Source organism: Oenanthe melanoleuca, chromosome 3 (genome assembly GCF_029582105.1).
Source record: "Oenanthe melanoleuca isolate GR-GAL-2019-014 chromosome 3, OMel1.0, whole genome shotgun sequence".
Taxonomy (NCBI): Eukaryota; Metazoa; Chordata; class Aves; order Passeriformes; family Muscicapidae; genus Oenanthe; species Oenanthe melanoleuca.
Window position 1 is genome coordinate 23,048,131 of NC_079336.1, and position 22,014 is coordinate 23,070,144.

At 35.7% G+C, this 22,014-nt stretch overlaps 1 protein-coding gene across 1 annotated transcript in view; it reads right to left on the reverse strand.

Annotated features, from left to right (window-relative positions):
- The window catches only part of HMGCLL1 (3-hydroxymethyl-3-methylglutaryl-CoA lyase like 1), a 75,101-nt gene that overhangs the window by 35,241 nt on the left and 17,846 nt on the right, over positions 1-22,014 (reverse strand). Inside the window, exons 2-5 of the mRNA XM_056488109.1 lie at positions 20,538-20,615; positions 19,497-19,604; positions 16,114-16,209; positions 14,328-14,476 (exon numbers count right to left, since the gene is read on the reverse strand). Coding sequence (XP_056344084.1) covers positions 14,328-14,476; positions 16,114-16,209; positions 19,497-19,604; positions 20,538-20,615 — 431 coding nt within the window. The remainder of the gene's footprint in view (positions 1-14,327; positions 14,477-16,113; positions 16,210-19,496; positions 19,605-20,537; positions 20,616-22,014) is intronic.

Genomic DNA, 22,014 nt, shown 5'->3' on the forward strand with positions numbered 1-22,014 from the left:
TCATATGAAAACAGAAGGTTTATCAGTTTTCCTTTCAGATTACAGAACAGCAATGCACAGCTTTATTTATGCTCAATATATATCAAGAGTTATAAAGGACTGGCAGTGCAGCCAAGTTGACCATGTTGTAGGACACTTGGTTTTTATTGGTATTTCCTTCTGAAGTTGCAAGAACCAGCTAAAACTTTGCCCTGACAAGGTTTCAGAGGAAGATGCCACTTTCGTCCTTGTACTACCTCCCCAGACCATAGTGAGCAACCATAGACAAAGACTACTTCTGGCAACCCCACCATCTCATCACAACTGTGGTGAATGAGAAAGCTTCCATGCTCTCTCTCTGTACTGACTTTTCTGTTTCAGTGCCCCAGAAGAATCATAGCTCCATTCCAAGCTGTAATTTAGGTGTGCCTTGAGACAAGAAGAAACTGAGAAGCCAGACTGTGTCCCTCAGCAGCTATTGGCTCCACAAAGAACAAAAACTGAAAGCCACAATGAAACTTCTGTTGTTCAGCCCTAATGCTCTATTAGCATAGAATTCAGTTTAAATTTCCTACTTTTAATGACAATTAAGAGCCATGAAATTCTAATTAAACTTCTAATTGTTTATCTTAAATTGATCAGGAATATGATTAAACTAACCAGAAACATCCAGTTAAATCAAAAGTGTGACTGTAAAAGGATTTACAACAGATTCAAAGGCCTGCAGAGCCCCAGTGGGAGATTGCTCAACTGCTTAATAGGAGAACAAGAGCCTTCATCGATCTCCCATCATTCTGTTTCGCTCAACACTGAAGGATATAATGTAAAATTATACACTGTATAATGCAAAAGGGATTGAACAGATGCCAGTTTGTATGTAGTCAAGGTCCGTGGGGTAAAGGATGTATTGTTTCTTTGCAGTTGAAGGAGAAACTGATTGATAGAATGTGAAATCAGGATCAGTAACAGGCAAAAACAAATTGCAAAAAAAGTCCATATTTTAATGCATAGAGCATATTCTATCCCTTATATGAACGTATGATGCTGGCTCACCGTAACAAGTAACAGTAAGAATGAAGCAAGCCTTAAATCTAAAAAGAGCTTGATTAGCTCTGACAAAGAAATGGAAATGAATTTTGCTTCCACGAAAGTGGTTGGGTCCATTACATCCTGCTCATAATTTTAATCCAGATGCCTACTAGGCATGATTTCAATTATCTGTATGTCATTATGAAAACCAGGTTTTTGAAACTTGGCCACAGAATTCATTAACTATCAGCCCCAATTTAGATGTCACTGTTTAAATTCCAAAATTCTGAATTTTCATATCTACATTAAAGATAATAATGTAACTACTGTTAACAGTTAAACACTACCCTGATTTTCAGTGACACATAACTCAAAAACAACTCAGGATAATTTCCTTAATTTTTTTTATGCATACAGTATTCCAAATGAAACTAAGCATGAAGAACTTCAGACCCAAAGGATTGGTTTTTACATAATACTACAGTGCCTAGAGCTAGTGATTGCATACACCTACTGAAATTATTTTTAATATCAGCCACAGTACTTTTTATAAAGTGATTAAGAACAGAACTAAATACTAAGTAAATGCAAAACATACAGTACATATGTGCACATGTTCCCTTTACTTACATATCTTTACAGGTTCCTAATGGCTACATATGTCAGATCAGGAAGACATGCATTTGGTAGTGATAATGTGGCATGAATGACATATGGAATAAAGTAGGGTGAACAAAAGAAAAAGCAGGCCAAAAGGTATCTAGGGAACAACAGAATACTCCCTGTGGTTCACACCAGAGAGCAGAAACTTGCCTGAGCTCACATAATTCAGCTGGGTCTGCTGGGGTATGGAAGTATGCAGTGACCTGAGGAATCTGCCTACTACAATACACAAATCTGTTTGAGATTATGAACTCTCTGCATACTTAAACCATTGCAACTAGACTGACATTTTAAACAAGGAAAATATGGTACAAATAATCTATTTGGGCATCTGATATTCAATATTAAACTGAAGAAAATAAGGATTACTGAAAGAATTTGACTGGAAAAGAACTTCCTACCAAAGAGACAACAAAGTCCTATGGAGAATGGAAAAACAAATTTTCAGTAGAGTTTATCAAGAATGAGCTTGGCAGAATTTTATCTAATATTTTCACTTAATGAGTTGGAATAAAAAGTAGAGATGTGGTGATAACAATGAATTTTAAAGTGAAATACTTAAAATGCAGCTATAAAAGAGTAAAGTGCACTCCAGACATTTGTCAGGACAAGCATTTTTAATAAAGGACATAAAACAGCAGACAGAATTACAAAAACGGCTGAGCTAGAAGAGACTCACATTGAGTGCAGCTCCTGGACCCTGCACAGGACCATCCCCAACAGTCACACCATGTGTCCAAGAGCACTGTCCAAACGCTCCTCAAACTCTTGTCAGGCTTGGTGCTGTGACCAATGCCCTGTTCCAGTGCTCAGCCACCTTATGGGCAAAAAAACCTTTTTCTAATATCCAACCTAAACCTCCCCTGACACAGCTTCAGGCCATTCCCTCAGGTCCTGTCAGACACTACAGAGCAGAGATCAGGGTCTGCCCCTCCTCTTCCCCTCACAAGAAGCTGTGACTGCAGTGAGGTCTCCCCTCAGTCTCCTCCAGACCAAGTGACCTCAGCTGTTCCTCATACAGCTTCCCCTCAAGGTCCTTCCCCATCTTTGTTTCCCTTCTATGCTCACATAGAGAATGCTCACAAAGATTTTTCTTATATTGTGGCACCCAAAACTGCGGACAATATTCAAGGTGAGGCTGCCCCAGCTCAGAGCAGAGCAGGACAATCCCTCCTTGCCTGGCTTGTGATGCTGTGCCTGATGCCCCCCAGGACAGGGGTGGCTCTCCTGGCTGCCAGGACACTGCTCACTCATACTCAACTTGCCATTGACCAGGACCCCCAGGTCACTTTCCATGGCACTGCTTTCCAGAATCTCGTTCCCCAGTCTGTCCATACATCCAGGGCTGTCCCATCCCAGGTGCAGAATCTGGCACTTCCCTTCATTGGTGATTTCCCAGCCCTCTAATTTGTCAATGTCTCTCTGCAGGGCCTCCCTGCTTTCGAGGGAGTTGACAGCTCCTCACAGTTTTATATCATTTGCAAACTCGCCTAGTATCCCTTCCAGTCCTGGGTCCAAGTAATTTATGAAGATGTTGAAGAACACAGGGCCTAAGATGAAGCAAGCCCTCTGGAATTCCTTTTGAAAAGGTCTTGCTGTATTCTTATAGGAAATGAGATACAACTTGAGTCAGTTGCAGAAAACTACATGCAAGTTGGAACATACACAGGCTAGCACTGAGTACTGTTAGCTGGGGTACAGAGACCCTAGCATGTGAAAGGAGAAAATATGCACGTCTGCATGAAAAAGCAGAGAAAATTATGTATCTGGTCTGAGTATTTGCCAGGATATCTAGAATCAAGATATTTTCAATTCAAGATAAACTCAAGCGCCGAGTGGGATACTTCGTAATTGCATTTGTGTGTTTCCAAATCATTAAGTGGATGTGTGAGGAAATAGGTTTCAATACACAGCTTTGTTATCTACAGATAAATTTGGCTGTTACATTTTTCTTTTATTTTTGAGTATGAAAGAATCCATGGGGCATTAAACTCACAAGAGAATACAACCAAACTAGAGCACCAAGACTTTCACCTATGTGGCTCCAACATGGGAAAAAGCTTTGAGTCTGCAGAACTGCTTGGAAAGAAGAAAATTACCAAGACAGAGCCATAGAGAGCAACAGAAGACACAAGTTAAAGGAATAGTCTGGTCAACTGAAGCAAACACTACTGACAAATCAAGAAGAATAAGGATAGACTACTGTTTCCGAGATCTTGTCATCAGGGAGTTTGGTGAAAGTTGTTGCAGTTGCAAGCAAGGAACAGAAGCCAAAGTGTAGGAGTTATAGGAGGGAATCACAGAAGAGGGTCTCCTGACAGTAATTATAAACAGCACCTTCAATGAGCTTAGGAATGAAGAAGAGATAGGCCATGAGATATGATATGAAGAACCAAGTAGGGTCAAAGGTGCAATTTTTAAGAGGCAAATGCTTGCTTATATTGTAAGTGGAAAAGAGCCAGAGGACAGTAAGAGGTTAAGAAAGAGAATAAGGGAGAGAAGAAATAAGAGGAAGAACAGAACATGGGGTCACTGGGGCAAGTGGAGGGGGTACAGATGAAAAGTAGACAAGAAACTTCTGCTGCTCTGACAGTGGAGGAGAAAGGACAGAAGGAAGAGGATATCGTATCTATTTTTCTTAGAAGAAAAAGCAGCAGAGGAAAGTGAAGATTTTGAGCAATAAATTACAGAGGCAACTGGGATTTAATTTGTGAATTCAATTAAGTTGGAGAATACAGCTGTTTTCTAAAAAAGATAGCAGAACTGAAAGAAAAAATATACCATAATGAAAAAGACTGTCCCGGTCTCAGAATATTCACTGGAGACACTCCACAGTATGAGAGCAGAAGCAAATATCTGGGAGTTCACAAAGTGGAATCTGCAATGGAAGTGTTTAATTCTAAGTATATGCTTAAATCTTTGCTGAATCAAGGGCAGACACAGCTTAACTGTTATCTTCAGCAAACAAAAAAAGAAAACAGCCCATGAGGCCAGAGATGGAAAGAAGGACTTGCAAGTGAACACATCTATATAGCTGCTTTAGCAACACACAGGTACATGCTGTTTTGCTCACTCAGGTTTTGAGAAATCAGAATCCCTCCCTTTAAGAAAAAGTTTTCTAGTTGTTTCACCTGGCATAGTTTACCCAGTCTCTTGTCTGTCTGCAGGTGAGTATCATTCAGTCTTCTACAAAATTGTTTCCTATGCATATAAAACAAAAAAGAAACCAAAAAACTCACAACTTTCCTGTGTAATATTTTGCACAAAAAATGCTGAACAGTCTCCGGGGATGGGGAGAGAGAAGGAAGAGGAAGAGAGTTTTTAATTTCTTCCAGTATGCCAAAACCAAATTTCAATGTTCCAGGAAGGGTACAGACAGTACAAGGTCCCCGTGATCAAGGTCACTAAGAGTGGTGATAACCACATTAGCCCAGTGCCTATGAAGAGAAGGATGTAAAACCACAAACAGAGTGAATGAGCAAATATTTCTTAACCAAAGTGTGTTAAAAGGAAAATTAATCCAAGCAGAAACTGAACTCCATGTTGCAATCAGCCCTTTGTCAACTTGTTTCAGCAGGAGTCCCAGAGCCAGATCCACAGCTGCTACCACAGCTGGAAGCATGAAGCCTCCTGAGAAGCCAGTTGCAGACTCAGATGCTGCTGTTTCCTGTTTATTATTATAGTGTAAGTTTGCACATTATTTACCATGCTCACTGCAAATGTATTTATTTTTACTGGATGTTTGTGCTAAAATGTACATGCCTATCATTTGGCGAATTCATAATATTAAGGTTGATCTATTGTGTCTCTTTGCAAAGAAAACCATTGTTAAAAATAGGGAATCTTTACTGTAGGGAGAGAGAAAACAAAAAGAAAACAGAGAGAGAGGAAGGAGATTCTTCCAGAAATGGATTCTCCAAGCCAAGTCCAGAATGTGTAAATAATGTCAGGATCTTTTTTTCCACATTTGATTTAAGAAACAATTCAAAACCCTCCCAGAGATCCTCCCTCCTGCCCTACAAAAAACCGAATACAATCTCTCTATGTATTTAGTGCCCAGTTGCAAGTAATGTATCCTTTTCTCAGTGAATACTACAGAAAAATATGTGTTAATCTTTTTAAATGCCAAAAAAACATTGTTAAATTGTGAACTATGTTCTAGGAAATAGTTATTTCTCTAAAAATATAACCAAACTGTTACAATAATGAAGAGCCACTTAACCATTTAACTTTTAGTAACTCTCTCAAGTTACCTATCGAGGCATCACATACTAGCAAACACATCACGTTGTTATCTTAGAATTTCATGCTAATATTTCACATCTGATTTATGCTACCCTTTAAGAAGACACAGGGATCATTTTTACTTCCCCACATCCCAGCAATCTCTGGCTTCTTAAACTTCTCCAGGGCACTAATTCCAGCTGGCTTAATACTGTATAACCCTGCAGATATGTTTACCATTCACATACAAAAATGTGTTTCTTCCAAGCCTATTTAATGCTCATCTACATTTTGTTGTTTCCAATCCCAAATATAAGCTCACTTACAGTGACATGAAGGTGTTATACGGGTCTTACTATCTAGAAAAGAGGTAACAGTATAAATCACAACATTCTCAAAATAATTATGACTATGCTAAACTACACAGTTAAAATGGGGAATCTAAAGCAATGTGAAAAAAAATGTGTATTTGAGCCCTAAGTATTCCAGAAAACCAGAAAATATAAGTTGAGTTTCTGTCTGTATTTGTAAGACATACACAGCTTTGAACTGTATGTATTTGTGCAAAACTGAGTTGTTGAGTTTATCTTAAGGTATTTCTAATTACATCTAAAAGATTCACTACTGTAAGCCATCCTAATATCTCAACTTAACTTACTTAGGATGGACTGTAATAAAAGAAGAATAAAAGAACGTTGTTAAACTGGATTATAAAGATCTGATTATCTTGATAATCAGGAGTTTTGGATAATCAGGATGTGTCTTTATAAACAAAAAAGGCTTTCCTATGAGTTCTAAAACCAATTGTTACAAGTACATTAAAATAAAAGGAATTTATTCTTCCACATCTTTTTTTTTCCAAAAAAATCCAGATTTAGCACAAGACAAAGATTACTAAAATCAGTTCTTTAATTCTTGATTATATTTTGTTTAATATGTATTAGCATCAAAGTGAGCCAATAATTATTTCCTATAATCAGCAAAGAATTATGTATGTTGTGACTTGTAAGTTTTATTATGGCACAATGCAAAAGGTGGTAGTAGTAATAATAATAGTAATAGTAATAATAATAATAATAATAGTAGTAGTAGTAGTAATAATAGTAATACACAACATTATTTGTTATCTATTTGTCATGGAAAAAAATATTCCTATATTTCAAGTATATCAACAAGTATTTGAATTCTATATAAACACAGATGTAAGCCAAATAGTGATACATTTCAAAATGTTTTTATGCACTGTGAACAGCACCACACAACTCATTCATAAAAGGCAAAGGACATAAGCAAAGGAATCACATAGAGCAGTTCAGAATTAACGTGTGATTGCATGTGCTTTAACTGATGAAGCAGCAGCTTTGTAAGGAAATGCCTCTAGAGGTATTTCTACACCAATCATTTGCATCTGTTTTTGTAACACTGAACCTCTAAACATTCACATACACATTCACATTTGAACAAAAGGCCTTAAAAGGGCTACTCCCACGAAACATTTTCAGGTCTGGGATATAAATACAGTTGCTGGCCAGGGAGAAATGTTTTTTTTAGTAGAGCAAAAAAATTACAACCTTTCAGGTTGTATCCTATAGAATTATTCCTAGTTCATTTTTTATTAGGAATAAGGCAGTCCTATATAGTATTGCATTTTTCAGATGGAGATAGTCTGATTTGATGTCATGGTCAGAGGACCTAAGCAACATTTTTGGAAAGAGTGAAAAGTACCAGTAAGGACTGCCTTAGTTTCTTTACTGTTCTATTGTACTAATTGCAATTCACTCCTGTGTCTTTTTAAATTTTGGAATACATTAACTTAGAAGAATCTAGCTTAACGGAATACATTACCTTGGAAGAAAACAACTTATTCAGAATTTACTTAACATTTTCTTCATATGGACATTCATGATACACAAGTTAAAGAACAATCCAAGTGACTACTTCCAATCACCATTTCCCACCATTTTTTATCAATCCTGGCTGTTAAAATTTAATTTTAAATCACTGAATAAGTTGTGATATTTTTAATAGTACCTGAATTATGCACTGCAAGGTGCAAATTTAAAACCAGAACTATATTGTGTCACTTCACATGTAAAACATACATAGTAGTAACATACACATAGGTCACACATTAGCTGACCACACAGCTCATAACTGATTCGGCTCAGTGTCTTCATAGAGTGTTTCCCAGATGTTACTGTAAAGTTCTTATGTATGCACTAAAAAAACTCACAAACTAACCCAACACCCAAACAAAAACCAAGAGAACCCTACCCCTTTATGATGCTAATAAATGGTCAAACTTCTAAGACCATATGCAACATTTCAATTCTTCATAAACATTTGAACTGATTTAGTAAACATTTAGAAAACTGTGGACTGTGCTACAGATTTTAAATGTGACAGCTGATAGCATAAATTTTCTGGATGATGATGGAGTCAATGTTAGTGCAGCTGTAGTAACAGTAAGACATGCAAAAGCTTAAAGTTTAGTTTCAACTCTTTGAGTGCATTTTTCATAAGATTCAAGGATTGCCAATGATTTATGCTCACTACATAAATTGTAAATTGCCAGTAAAAATAGGAAATACAATTTGAACCCCTTAAAATTATTTTTGGAAAATTTTTCAACTGCTCAAATAAGGAGTTAGGGCAAGGCACTAAATTATCCATTTCCTGCAAATAAATAACACTTTAAACAATAAGAGTGCTTTAGAAAGGAAACAATCTCTGTATTGAAATGAACACAAACACAATTTATACATATTATTACTTTCATTACTTTAGTAATTCTAGCAAAACATTTAACCTACAAAATTTATATTAGAATTTAAAATGTGTAGTCCTGGGAGCTTGCTTGAGGAAGGGCTGAAGGTTTTGGCTATAGTTCTTTAAATCATCGAATATCTAAAAGGCTGATTAAAAGCTATGTCCACAGAGTAAAAATCTTTTTCTATGTAAGTCAACAGCTTTGTTTTGTGACACCTTGCAGCACAAAGCCTATTAATACATTTCTTCTATATCCTGTAATTTACACAAATTACAGGGTCCTAATCCTTTGCCTAAGCAAAGAGGTAGGATGGGATTAATTTGTTCTTACTACTGATATCACAGAGAGTCATCCACAGCCTAGCCTAAGACAGGCCACCAACACTGGATGGATCTAAACTCCTTTGCAGCCAAAAGGATAGATCATCCAGACAGCATTTCATCTTATCCTGTAGCAGGATAAGATACTGTACTGTGTACAGTAAACCACAGCAAGAAGGTTGTCTAGTTTCTTCTAGTAAACTACTAGAAAATTTAGGATTACAAGCTCAGGCTCGTTGTGTGGTCATGCTCAGATGTGCCTCATGTTACAACAGTGAAAACCAATATATAATTACTACCAGTAAATAATAGCCACATAACAAAAAACCTGAAACTAATATTCTTCAATGGAGCAACAACCAGTCAAACCATGAGCACCTATTCAAAATACTGAATATCAAAAAAACTTGCCAGAAACCCCTGACTGTCTCAGCATTTTAAAAGAGTGCATGGAATCAGGATACCAAATTGTCATTTATTGTATCTGTCACTAAAAGCAGCCTCTTCAGCAGCAGCTAAATATGGAATCATAAATTCAACAGCTAATTCTTTTTTTTTTTTTTTATTTCCAGGAAAAAGTCACCGGGATTGCACTGAATATTTCTGTGAAATCTCAGTTTAAGTTTTACTTAGTGATCATATTTTAATGTTTTTCATTGAGGAAGAGAAACCTAGTGTTTTATCTCATTAAATGCAATGAAAAACTCCAGAAGTCTTCCAAATGTTCTGCAACATTTGGGAACTAATTAACTACTTTCTCTCAAGTACTAATGAATTCCCTATAGTACAGGCTTTTCTACCAGAGAAAATCATAGTAGCTTTCTAGAATTAAGTCTGAAATGTCAGACTGCTTCCATAACCTTCCTCCTCACAAATATCTGAAATGCTGGAAACAGATTTACTTACTTTCTGGATTTGGAATTCAAAACTGATATTTCTTCTTAAAGAGTATTTTTTTCATTTTTTTAACTGATTAGAAGTTTTAAGTCTATCTTCCTGACCTTTTTTCAACTGCTGGGAGATCTACTATTAAAAAAAGAAGTCCTTGTGAATCCTCTATTTCCATATTCAGGCTTCTGCTAATTTTTTCTGGTCTTCAGAATTCTACTCAACAAAATACATGGTAATATATGGAAACTAAACAACCCCTTTTGATTATTATTTCTGAGTAATCATTCTGTCTCAATGCTTCCCATGGACTCTTGTAATTCTGCAACCCATGAGGACTGCATCTGAATGAGTATGAACAAGAAGGGTCACAAGTCAAAGTATCACAATCCTTTGCAATTACTCTCTTTAAAACATACTTGTCTACAGTCTGATCCATAGTACTATCTTATTTCTCATTAATAACTACTATTTTGACTCCTTAAAATATTCTCGGGATGGATTTTTTAGAAGCGCACTCAAAATACAGATGTATGGGGTTAACCAGTTTCCTTTTATCTTCTAACTTATAGTGCTCAAAACCTTCTTTCCAGTATTTTCATACACGAAATCCATGTTCAGTGGATACTGAGAATTATTGCCTCAGAAAAGGCTTTTTGTTATGAAATTAGGATCCCTACTCTGCAATTTAGATTCTCAGCAGGTTTTAGCAGATTTGCTATTTTATTATTGAGCTACATTAGATGAACCCTGGAAAAATACTAGTTCTCTCCTTAACTTTTCAATTGGTCAAAGTGCCCCAACCTCTATTTTTTACTGGTTAAATTATTCTCAAACTAATATAATGTGATGAAGATACATGTAACACTCTCATAACTGTAACTTCTCTTCAATATACATATCCTCTCTATTTGGATCCTTTACTTCATTACAATCCCACTCGTGCCAAGATGTTTTTTTGCCTTTTATATACCTTTTATACAACTTTTATGTCTCTTCAGTATTCTTAGCATGCATACTTATAATTCCTTAAGTCTGATAACTTAGCATAGTTCTAATATTTTGTTGGGCCAGGAGAATGAACATCCTAAAGGTGTTGTGGCAGGAGGCTGGAAAGCCATGCGGCTGTTGATGCCATCTTGGGAGATCAAGGTCCTCTCTATAACATATCCTGCAAACTAGAGATTTGGCCCATCCAGGGGGGAATGTCATGGATGGGAGAATATCATGCCATTAATCCAGACCTTCCATTGGGGCATCCTTGTTAGATATGCTAATTTGTAAAGCCTATAAATTGTATACTCGATCAGTGTGTGTGTGCACTGCGGCACATCCCACCTTGGCGAAGTGGTGCACCATAAGGATCCTTACTAAACTACCAAGGTAAAAACCCTTTATCCCTTAGCTGTGTCTGGCTCTCAGTCTTCTAAGACCAGGAAAAGGCACCACCACAGACTGAATTATTCTGTTAATGGCTATTCAATTCTGAATGATTCACTTTTCCTAGACCTAAAGAAGAAAGCTGGAGTGCACTTAACATAATTTTCATTCACAACTTTAAATAACTTTGTAGCATATCTGATATTAAGCAATTCTCTGCTGAAGTGCTCTGTAACACACCACACCTGGCATGACAGACTCAATAAAATTTTCCTGCATGTACTGTATGAAGTTTATCTTATGTTTGTATATTGCACTGAAATTAGTGATATTTGTACTGGATACACAAAATAAGCACTTTCAAAATACAATGTTTGTATTTTCCCTGTATTTTCAATTATTTCCTTTCTCTTCACCTCTGTACTGTTCTGTTTCCTTCACCACCTGGTTCTTGATACTCCTCCATTTTATCTCTCTGCTTTGTTTTTGTTCTTTAAATTATTACTTTTTTTTTTTTTTTTTTGCTGTGCTGGTCTTCTGTTTCACCATTTTCTGCCTCCTATTTCTTTCTCTCTCTCTCTCTTTTTTTCCTTCTTTTTCTATTTTTCTTTTTCTGTGTGAAGAAAAATAAAAGCCACATGGTTTGTCAGACAATAAATGTTTGGGAATGTTGTAGAATCCTGTCATGGGAACAATTACTTACATGACATCATCGTATCAGTGCCAGAATAATTGCTTCTGGTATGTTACAAATGCAATAGACATAATCTAGGGGGAAGGGGAAGCACCAGGCTGCCACTTTTTTAAACATGTGAAAACTAGTGCACAGAAAACAAGTTAATATTTTAAGCAGAAAATCAATCTACAGTACACCAGAGGGGCTTCTTCAACACCTACAATTTACTTGTTATGGACAAGTTGTAAAGCCCCTTTTTTGACATTCTCCATAATTATCCAAAAACAATACATAGGCTTTGAGGATTTCCTGGATGGTTGGTTGCCTATATCGTATCATTTAGTTGAATTTTATTAGTTAAATACAGGAATGTGAATAAGAAAATATCTCCTGACATGCCTAGACATCTGAAAAAAACAGAAAACAGAAGTTTAGTGTAAAAACGTTCCCAAGTGGATAAGGTTTGTTGCTATACACTTGCTGTTTTGTCTGAATTGACTGCCTGTTCCCTTAACCACACCTGTCTGGGACCTAAAGTTCAGGCATACCTGAACTTAATCTTCCCGGAGAACTCAAATTGCTAGTTAGGTTCTCAGCTCAGAATTTAGTTTTAGAAAAAAATGTGATGAACAGTTGTGGCAGACAGCTTTTAAATAACAGACCTCTTATGTGAGAAGTTGCTCAGGAAGGCAAATCATGACTCTACTGGCAGATTAGCAACTGGAAAAAGTATTTAAACTCTGGTACAAGTTACTATTTCTTACAGTGAACGTCCTTGCTTCTCTATTTGCTGATTTTCCTCATGAAATATACCAAGGCAAAGGAAAAAGAAACCGAGAATTTATGAGCTGTCCTTGGTTGGCTCTTCTGTGTATGTCAAAATCATAGAAGCACAGTAAGGTTTGGGTTGAAAGGGACCTTAAAGATCATCTAGCTCCAACCTCTGAAATGGGCAGGAACACTTCCTTCCAATAGATCAGGTTGATCAGAGCTTCATCCAACCTGGCCTTAAACAACACCTCCAGGGATGGAGCATCCACAGCTTCTCTGGGTGACCTGTGCCAGTGCCTCACCACACTCACGGTGAAGAATGTCCTCCTAGTCTCTAAATGAAACCGACTCTTTCATCTTGAAGCTTTTCCCTCTTGTCCTGTTGTTACAGTTCCTGACACAGAGTCCCTCTTTGTCTGCTTCCCTGCAGCCCCCTATGCAGGACTCCAGGTGGCATCTCATTACAGCAGAGTAGAGGGGCAGAATTCCCTCCCTCGCCCTGCTGGCCATGCTGCTTTTGATGCAGCCCAGGACATGACTGGCTTTCAGGGATGTGAGCACACACTGCTGACTCAGGTTGAGATTTTTTGCCAACCATCAACCACAAATCCTTGGATTGGACAAGATGATACTCAGAGTTCTCTCTCAACCTAAACCATACTGCTGGCTCTGTGATAATCTGGGGCAGAGGTATAACTAGAAGTCAGATTTCCCTTTCTTAAGGCAAATGCCCGAACAACCACACACTGTTGTGAAAAAAAGTGTGCAGTAGCACTACCTGCATCACTATTTCTGGAGCACAGAGAGAAACTAGGATTTATTCCCAGACTGATTTTCAAGTACTTAAGTCTTTGAGGTATCTACCTCTATGTATTTTCAAGTCCAAGTATTTTCTGAGCACGATGCAGATTACACTACTAGTAATCCTCAAGGAATCTAACTGCTGAGTTTCTCCTTGAATCTATGTGAGCCCTTCTGCATTCACGAGGACCTTCACAAATAATCTTAGGTAAGCAGTTCTTACCTGTGATGCAAAAGAAAATGGAAATAAAAACTGATACTGTTCAAGACAAAGTACCATTCAGGATAATTTTAAGTTAAAAAATAAATGCTGGACAATTCTAGAGTTTCATGCACTGAAGAGTCAAAAATTTCAATGCTGGATTTTCAGGATAACTTATATACAGAGTAAGTTTTTCTTATAAGTAAATTTGTTTTCTCGCTTTTATACCTTGATGCTGCAATGTATGTAGTGATATATTATGAATTCTAGAATAAAATAAAAATTTGTAGGGCATTTTTGTAAGGAGCCTGCATTACAAATTCCCAACAGCACAAAAAAATTTTATTCTGTCATCTGTGATAGTAAAAACTAATTTGTATGATAAAACCTCATAAATACAGCTTTCTTTTTTCAATTTCTACAGTAAAAGAGTCACCAACAGTAGTCAAAAATGGAAAAATAAGAAAATATATTCAAACCTAAAAATAAAAATCACAGTAAAGACTATTATTGCAATTCATCTACAGTGTAAAAATTTGGTAATAAACTTTTCTACTGGTACCAAATAATCCCTGTAACAATAACTCTAGTAACTCTGTATTACTTTAGAATCTGAATATTTACCCACGCACTGGAATATTCATATTCCTTGCCGATTTAGTGACTTCTTCAAACCTTTCTATGCTTTCTTCAATTGAACAATTAATATTCATTTTGCTAAAAGATTCAGATGCTGCACCAAATACTGAGACTTCTGTAGCTCCTGCTGCAATCTAAAAAACACATTTCAAGAAAACAGAATCATAACACTATTAGATTAAGCACTTAATTCTGTACAACATTCTAAAATTTTAAAGTACATTAAGTATATAATTCATGACTAAAATCTAATTTTAATCCCAATTTTTTTTTTTAGTTATAGCATACTGACAGATTGAATCAAATTTTGAGATCATTCACTATAGCATATTTTCTGCCTCTTCTTAGCAATTGGTTAAACATGTTTTTACTTGATGATAAAGGTAATGAGATGTAGGAATTCACATGAATCAACTATACAAAAAACAATGATTAACACTTATATTAATCTTTCCAGAAAAGGAAAAGATCATACAACAACTGCCATACTGCCTTTTTGTCCTGAACACCAGGAAGTCATTCTCATGATTGGTAAAGCTCTCTGTGTGCATATGCCTAGAGCAGCAGCAATAACCAGCAGGGATTTCCTTATTAGAGTCAGATCTAGGATCAAGGGCTCCACTGGTCTTGGTGTCACAGTCGATAAGGATAACATGGAAAATGTATACATGAGAGAAGCCTCAGAAAATATCAGTCTAGAAAATGTGTAAATGTGGCGACTTCACTGAAGGGGCAATTAGCCTGAGCTTGTACTCAGTACCTCAGTAAATCAAATAACATGAGGCAAACTAGAAGGCTGAAAGCCAACTGATAGGAGAAGAAAACATTTTAGCTTAGAAGAATAATTAACTAATTCACTCTCCAGTCAGAATAATACTCTTGTTCAATGGAAAAGTATGGAGCTTTTGCCTTTACTCTCTGCCTCTGCAGGATAATGTCTAAAATTCAGCAGTCCATATAGGGACAAATATTCTTTCAAACAGAGAGAAAAAAAATCAGCAAGGAAGAATGCAGGAATAATCTACAAATGCAGTACAGAGATAAAGCACAGTTAATTAATCTAGTACTACCATTGAGACTAAGTTGTAGCACTTTAATCTGCCTGTTGATAGTTAAGTCAACTATGCACAGGATTCGGTTTTAACAGATATTTCAGTATAGGAACTGAATGACAGACTAGAAAACAAATGTCCACCAAAAAGTATGCTTTCCAAATACAGCTTGTCCTACATCAGGACAAAAGCAGAAGCATTAAAATTTTTCAGAAAACAAAAAAGTGTAAAGATTTGACTAACAATGTGTATATTTCAAGACAACTGATCTGCTCTATTTTCACACTTTTACACACTTCAAGTCTATAATTTTAACTATTTTGGAAGAACTGAAACAATTAAAACTTTCAAACCAAATCAAAATGCAATCCAGAATTGCTATAAATCTTTTTAATTTCTCATCCTTCTTCAGTATTTTCCACCAAGACACTCTTCAGAAACTTTTCAGGGCCAACAAGTCAGAAAAAAAGAACTGTCTTGCCCTTTATACAAACATCATGTAAAAGAACTTACAAAGCTCCTGGTCAATATCTCTGGTAAAATACGAGCTTAACATCATTCTGTGAATTTTCCCATTTTTCATAAAGAAAATTGGGAGTTTTGAATGAAAAAAACCATAGCTTATTTCTGACATTAAACAGCTAGTTTCTGGTACTGAACTTAAAGTTTCTGAAACCTTAAAAGGGGTAAATGTGGAAAACATGTACGAAGGCACTTACAGCAGAGTGAAAACCTTGAAGATTAGGTGTGAGAACGGGATACTGGACTCCAGGATGCCGCTCAATACCCCTCATTACTTCTTTGTGATCTGCCATCTAAAATATATAAATAATTTCTATTGATCAGCAGTTATTGTCTGATTTTATACAGCTAACTAGAAAATGAATTAAGACTGTGGTTTTGCCTTCATTACTTTTACAGTTTATACCAAAAAGTCTAACAACAAGGGGGTTAAAATGATTTTGTACAATAACTCTTTTTTAATTTCTTAACTAATGACTATTTCCACTGTAATCTTTTAAGATCTATATGAATATACAACTAGGGCTAAGACTTCTACATTGTTCCTTTGTGTGTATCTCTAAAAATAATTTGCATTATAAACTGACAGACTTATGATCATGCTGTTCATCAAGTGTTACAGCAACTTTAAATTTGCTTCACTGGACTTAATAGGTGGAATTAACAGAATCACTGAGATTTTAAAAACAGAAATCTTGAAAATTTCAGCACTCTGATAAATGCAACTTCACAATGTTAAGCATAATTGGGCTTGAATTACTCAACACTATAATCAGAACATTTGAAAAGACTAAACACATCTCTTTTAAAAAATACAGCAAAATCCAGATGTCTGCATAGTGCAATGTTTTAATATATTCAGAAGTTTCTTTCTAAGAGGAAAACACTTCTTTATTATAGCAAAGATCAGATTACTTGTTTTCCTTAGTCTCCCCTCACAAAAGAAAATCTGCCTTTTTAAGATACTCTTGCATTTTTATCATACATTCAAAATTAAATATACTCCCTGTAACCATGAAGAAGATGAACAAAACTTATTAATTTAATTAAAGGCAGATTCTTCAGATATGCACATTTTCTTAATAGAAGTGGCTTGAAAATAAATACTGTTCAATAGTGTGCACATTTGAAAATACAATTAATAAAATATATCCCTCTAAATGTCTTAATGATTCTGAGTTTTCTCTCATAAAAGCAAATCTCTCAAGAAAACACTATTAAGTTGGATTTCTGTTTCTTTCCACACTGGTGGAAAGTATTTTGAGAAGTACCATGTGAAAAGACAAATGAACTACAGAGCTTTCATTACTCCTTACTTTCAGCAGATACCTTCTTGATAGCTATGTAGCACCACAATTCTAAATACATGGTATTAAATTATACCACACTATTAACTAAGAATACTACTTGTAATATGGAATCTTCCTGTCACCCAACTTCCTTCTATGAAAATAAATGGTTTAAAAATATCAGAAAAATCCATAATCTTCAAATATAAGCACTACATGTATCTATAAGGAAGCATATATATGGTACAAAAGGTGTTTTATAGCCAGAGACAACTAATTTCTTATCAGGAATTAAGTGATATCACAAAACCTTTTGTATTTGCTTCTATGTGAACTAAATTGATCTGATAATCTCACAAAAAACCCCTGTTAACACCTTAGTTTTTTAAGAACATTATTTCATTCCTTAATTTAATATAAGTAGTAGGGCAAAAAAGTATGTCTGAAACCAAATGATAAATTAAATGGCAGATGCTGGAACTAAATTCACTCACCACAATTACAGCCTGTCTTAATATATACTGGAAAACCAAAATGACACTTTTTCAACCAGTATAAATCTGGCAGATCCAAATCATATTTTATGTATTAAATTTGTCCCACTGCTATTTTTCCTGTAAGTAAAATCCCATCTTTGCATATATTGCATGTTATAAAATCTTAAATTATAATAAAATATTTCTTTTTCCCAATTTCTTTAAAAATAAGTTTCCTAATAGTAGATATTTATAATTTTTGGCTGTTGATGTTATAGGTGTGGGATCCTGTTTTATATGGCACCTTGCTACTGTGGAACTTTTTAAGATTTTTCAGTAAAAAAAATTCTTTGCCAAAAACAACAGTGAGTGGGAAACCATAAAAAATTTAAAACACTAAAAAAAGAAATAAGTGAATGAGATCTAAACATAACCACAAATTCTATTCCCATGGCTCATAAAAAAAAGAAAGAGCAAAGAAAAGACAAAGTCAAGACTGCACTCTCTGTCAAAGCAACACAATCTTATCTTTCAAATTTAAAAGAAAAACATTTTAAACACTAATTAAACCATTAAAACAAAGTATTGAGTGAATGAATTTGAGATAAGAAAGGATTGCTCATTTTTTTTCTAAACTGACAAACCTGTGATAAATTTGGTACTCGTAATGGCTCACAGGAAAAGGAAATAATTAAACAAGGAAGAAATACACCTTTGCTTTAGACTTTTTCTTCTAACATTTAAAAAAACAACATTATTCTCTGTTGCAGTAACTGACAAAGTGTGATGGCACTTAGAAAAACTTAACTTATTCCATCTTAGCAGACAAGATATCACTGCCCCTGCACTGATGCCAAAGAAACTCTGCACTATCATTCTTCTCTTCACCTTTCCTATTATCCCTCTTCTAGACTCTTCCCTGGTGACCCTGAGAGCACCGAAATAAAGCAAAGGACAATTTGTACAATTTGCTTTGCTAATTCATGAATAAGTATGGCTGCAGTATGTTTTTCTCAGAGAAAAGCCCAGAATACAGTCCAAGCCCGGGATGTATTCTCAGTTTAAAACAGCCAAATTTATCTACATTTTGTCAATGTGCAACATGCAGTAGACATTATTAAAACTGAAGTATTTTATCAAATTAATGCACTTGTTTTCATTTGTAAATAAGTTTGTATGCTCCTTGTCAAACATAAAGTATTCACATGCTTCTGTGCAAACAAGTGTGCAATTTCTTGGAAAGTAGTTTAAATTATATACACAAGTATTGACTTATTTCAGGTAAATAGTATGAAACACTGGCTATCTGTCAGGACTAAGCCTGAACTTGCAGTGTTAAATCTCAAATGGAAACACGGCACTCTAAATGCCAATGCATTTGCTGCCAGTACCAGAAAGGCTAGGTTTCTGCTGAATTCTACCTAATGTAAAAATTAATTCTGGAGAAATAATAAGCAAATTATTACAATTCATCAAAATTTACGTGCAGCTTCTGATAGTGTTAGAACTCCAAAATAGGTAATGTCCCTAACTAATACTACATATACAGAAGTCCCAAATTTAGATCTCCCAAACACATTTCCAAATGTGGAAAATTAAATTTAATTTAGACAAAAAAGAAAACAACGTATGCTACTTTTCTTTTTTACATTAGTGACTACTAGTTTTAGAAGAGTAGAAAAGAAATAAGAACAACAATAAATTATATTAATGATGTGTTACCATCCCAAATCTTTAGTTACAACTAAATGTTAAATAAATAAATGGAATGGCATTTAAATTGAAATAGTTCTGAATGGAGCTGATTTTACATACCTGAGGCACCCATTTGGATGAAACAAAACTGGTCACTTCTATTGCAGGCAGGCCTGTTTTGGAAAGCTGGTTGATTAACTCAATTTTTGTATCAGTTGGAACTATCACCTATAGACATGGAGACATACTTTAGCAAAGTATTTCATATATAAGAAACTTTTGTAAGTTAAATATTCCCTGTACATAATCAACACTTTTTTTAAAATAATGAACTACACTTAGATATTTTACCATAACTCTACTGTTTCCTGATAGTAGGAAGTATAAGGAAGGTACAGTATACATGATGTTACTCCATTTTCTGTCCATCACAAAAGGAAGCACTCCTGTGTTATAGATCTGGCCTCATTATTTGTTACTAACCAAACACCAAACTAGCAAGAACTGACAAAGGAAATACTAACAGTGCAACCAGCAAAAAAAAACTCCACAGCTGAGGCAGAGTAACACTATTCTTCTGATACCACTAAGATCTCTGGTATCAGTAATAATGATATATGTGAGCTTACCTCCTGTTTGTAGAAATAGATTACTGTTTCTATACATGCACCCTATAACCTCTTGCAATCTTCTTCCATGCTTCCCCACCACTCTTTAGACAAATAATGCTATCAAAAGAGTAATATTTTTCTCCCTTGTCTCTTTAGCAGGAAGCATGATAAAACCTACTTTACTATTCCTTCTACATTAACAACTGAAGTAGAAACACAAGTTACAAAGATAGCCAGTGTTTCATACTATTTACCAATTATGTCACAACAGAATGCTATTGACTGACAAGACAAATTCCAGTAAAAAGAAATGTTGAGTAACAGAAAGGCTAGTTAGTCAAGTATAGAAAGAAATTATATCATCTAAAACCTGAGTAAATAGTAATAGACTTTCATTCTAATAAAAATGAAGTTATCAATATGAAAATAGATATATTTAATAGTACAAAATAAAAGAAACATAATTAGCAGGATGAACATGTTCTACATAATGAAAATAACACTAACATCCATGTCAAAGCACACACAAAAATAAAAAAAATTAGGTTACCTTTTCATTTTGTAATCCATCCCTTGGCCCAACTTCTACAATTTTTATGTACTCAGGCAGTCCAGATGCTTGAGGTTCCTGAAATAAAAATCAATACCAAAAAATAAAACGACTAAGGTCACTAAGATCAAATGGTACAGCTTGTAGTCGTCCTTTCACACGATTCTGCGTACAAAGTCATATTGTCAACATTAAGTTTGCTCAGCACATTTAAAAATCTGTGAGAATGTTCCACATCTTGACCTAAGGAATAAAAGTTAAAAACAGAAGTTAATGAATGTTCCACTGCTACTTTGAGGTCACAAAAGTTTATTAAAAATGTATATAGAACCATAAATGAACACTAAGTTTCACAGCGAGAAATATTTCCATTTCAAAAATCTTTCCAATCAACCAGTCCTCCAAACTTGTAACTGAATGTTCTCAATTTAATTTAACAGGTACTTCTCTGTAAACGTTTGCAAGACTTGGCTGTAAATCTGAAAAGAACATAGCAGTCAAGAAGTGCTAAAGAGATTATTAATGAAAAATAAAAGTTATTTCTCTGACAGAAGGTGAAGGTTTTAAAAAATTATTTAAACGAGAACAAGGAAAGCCTCTCATAGATAAAAAGAATTTTTCAGGTGTAAGACGAGCTATGGAAAGGCAGGAGGCTGATGGGGACAGGAGGGAAAGAAGGCAGCAGAGTAAGGTCAAAGGGCTGAGGGGAGCATGGGGAACTGGGAAGGGGGGGAAGGAGAAATAAGAACAGGAAAGCAGGTGAAGGGAAATGAAACTTCCCTTTTTATTATTTAGCTGCTCTGTGACTGAATCAAGTTGACAGGTGTGGTAGTTAATGTAAACTGGACCTGTAAGTCTTGAAACAGTTCAGAGCAGTTGGCTGGATTCAGCCCCAAAAGCTGACAAAAACACCCCACGGCTAATTTGGGGCACGCTGTCCATGCTCAGGAATGGACAGGAGAGACACAGACAGCCCTGCCAGAAGCTCTGGAAATACCCTGTTTTCTGTATTGCACTGAGGACAGAAGCCAAACCAGTTCATTCCAGTGCTGAAAGCCTGAGCTGGGATTAGCACGAGCTACCTGCAGGACAGCTGCTCCACTGAACCCACCACCTCTCCCAGGAGTTGAACACCACTGGAAGGGCCACACTGTCAGGGGAAGTAACAGCTCCCCCAGACCGGAGAGGCTCTGTAAATACAGCCACCAATCTCACAACATCCACAACCAAAGGAAAACCCCGTATTTTATTCCTCCCTTACTCATATCATCAGGGTTGTTTCAACCAAATGGCTACTAATTTCTCCTCAGTAATGGAAAATGAGCATATCTATGAGTACCCTTGGTTTCTCCCAACATTCTTGGTGCCTGTGGGCAGTTCTGTGCAGGATTTGCCAAAATACAATAAATATATTTCAGACCATTTACTGTGTATTTATCTGAGCCCGGTAAAAAGAATGGGAAACAGCTGTATAGCA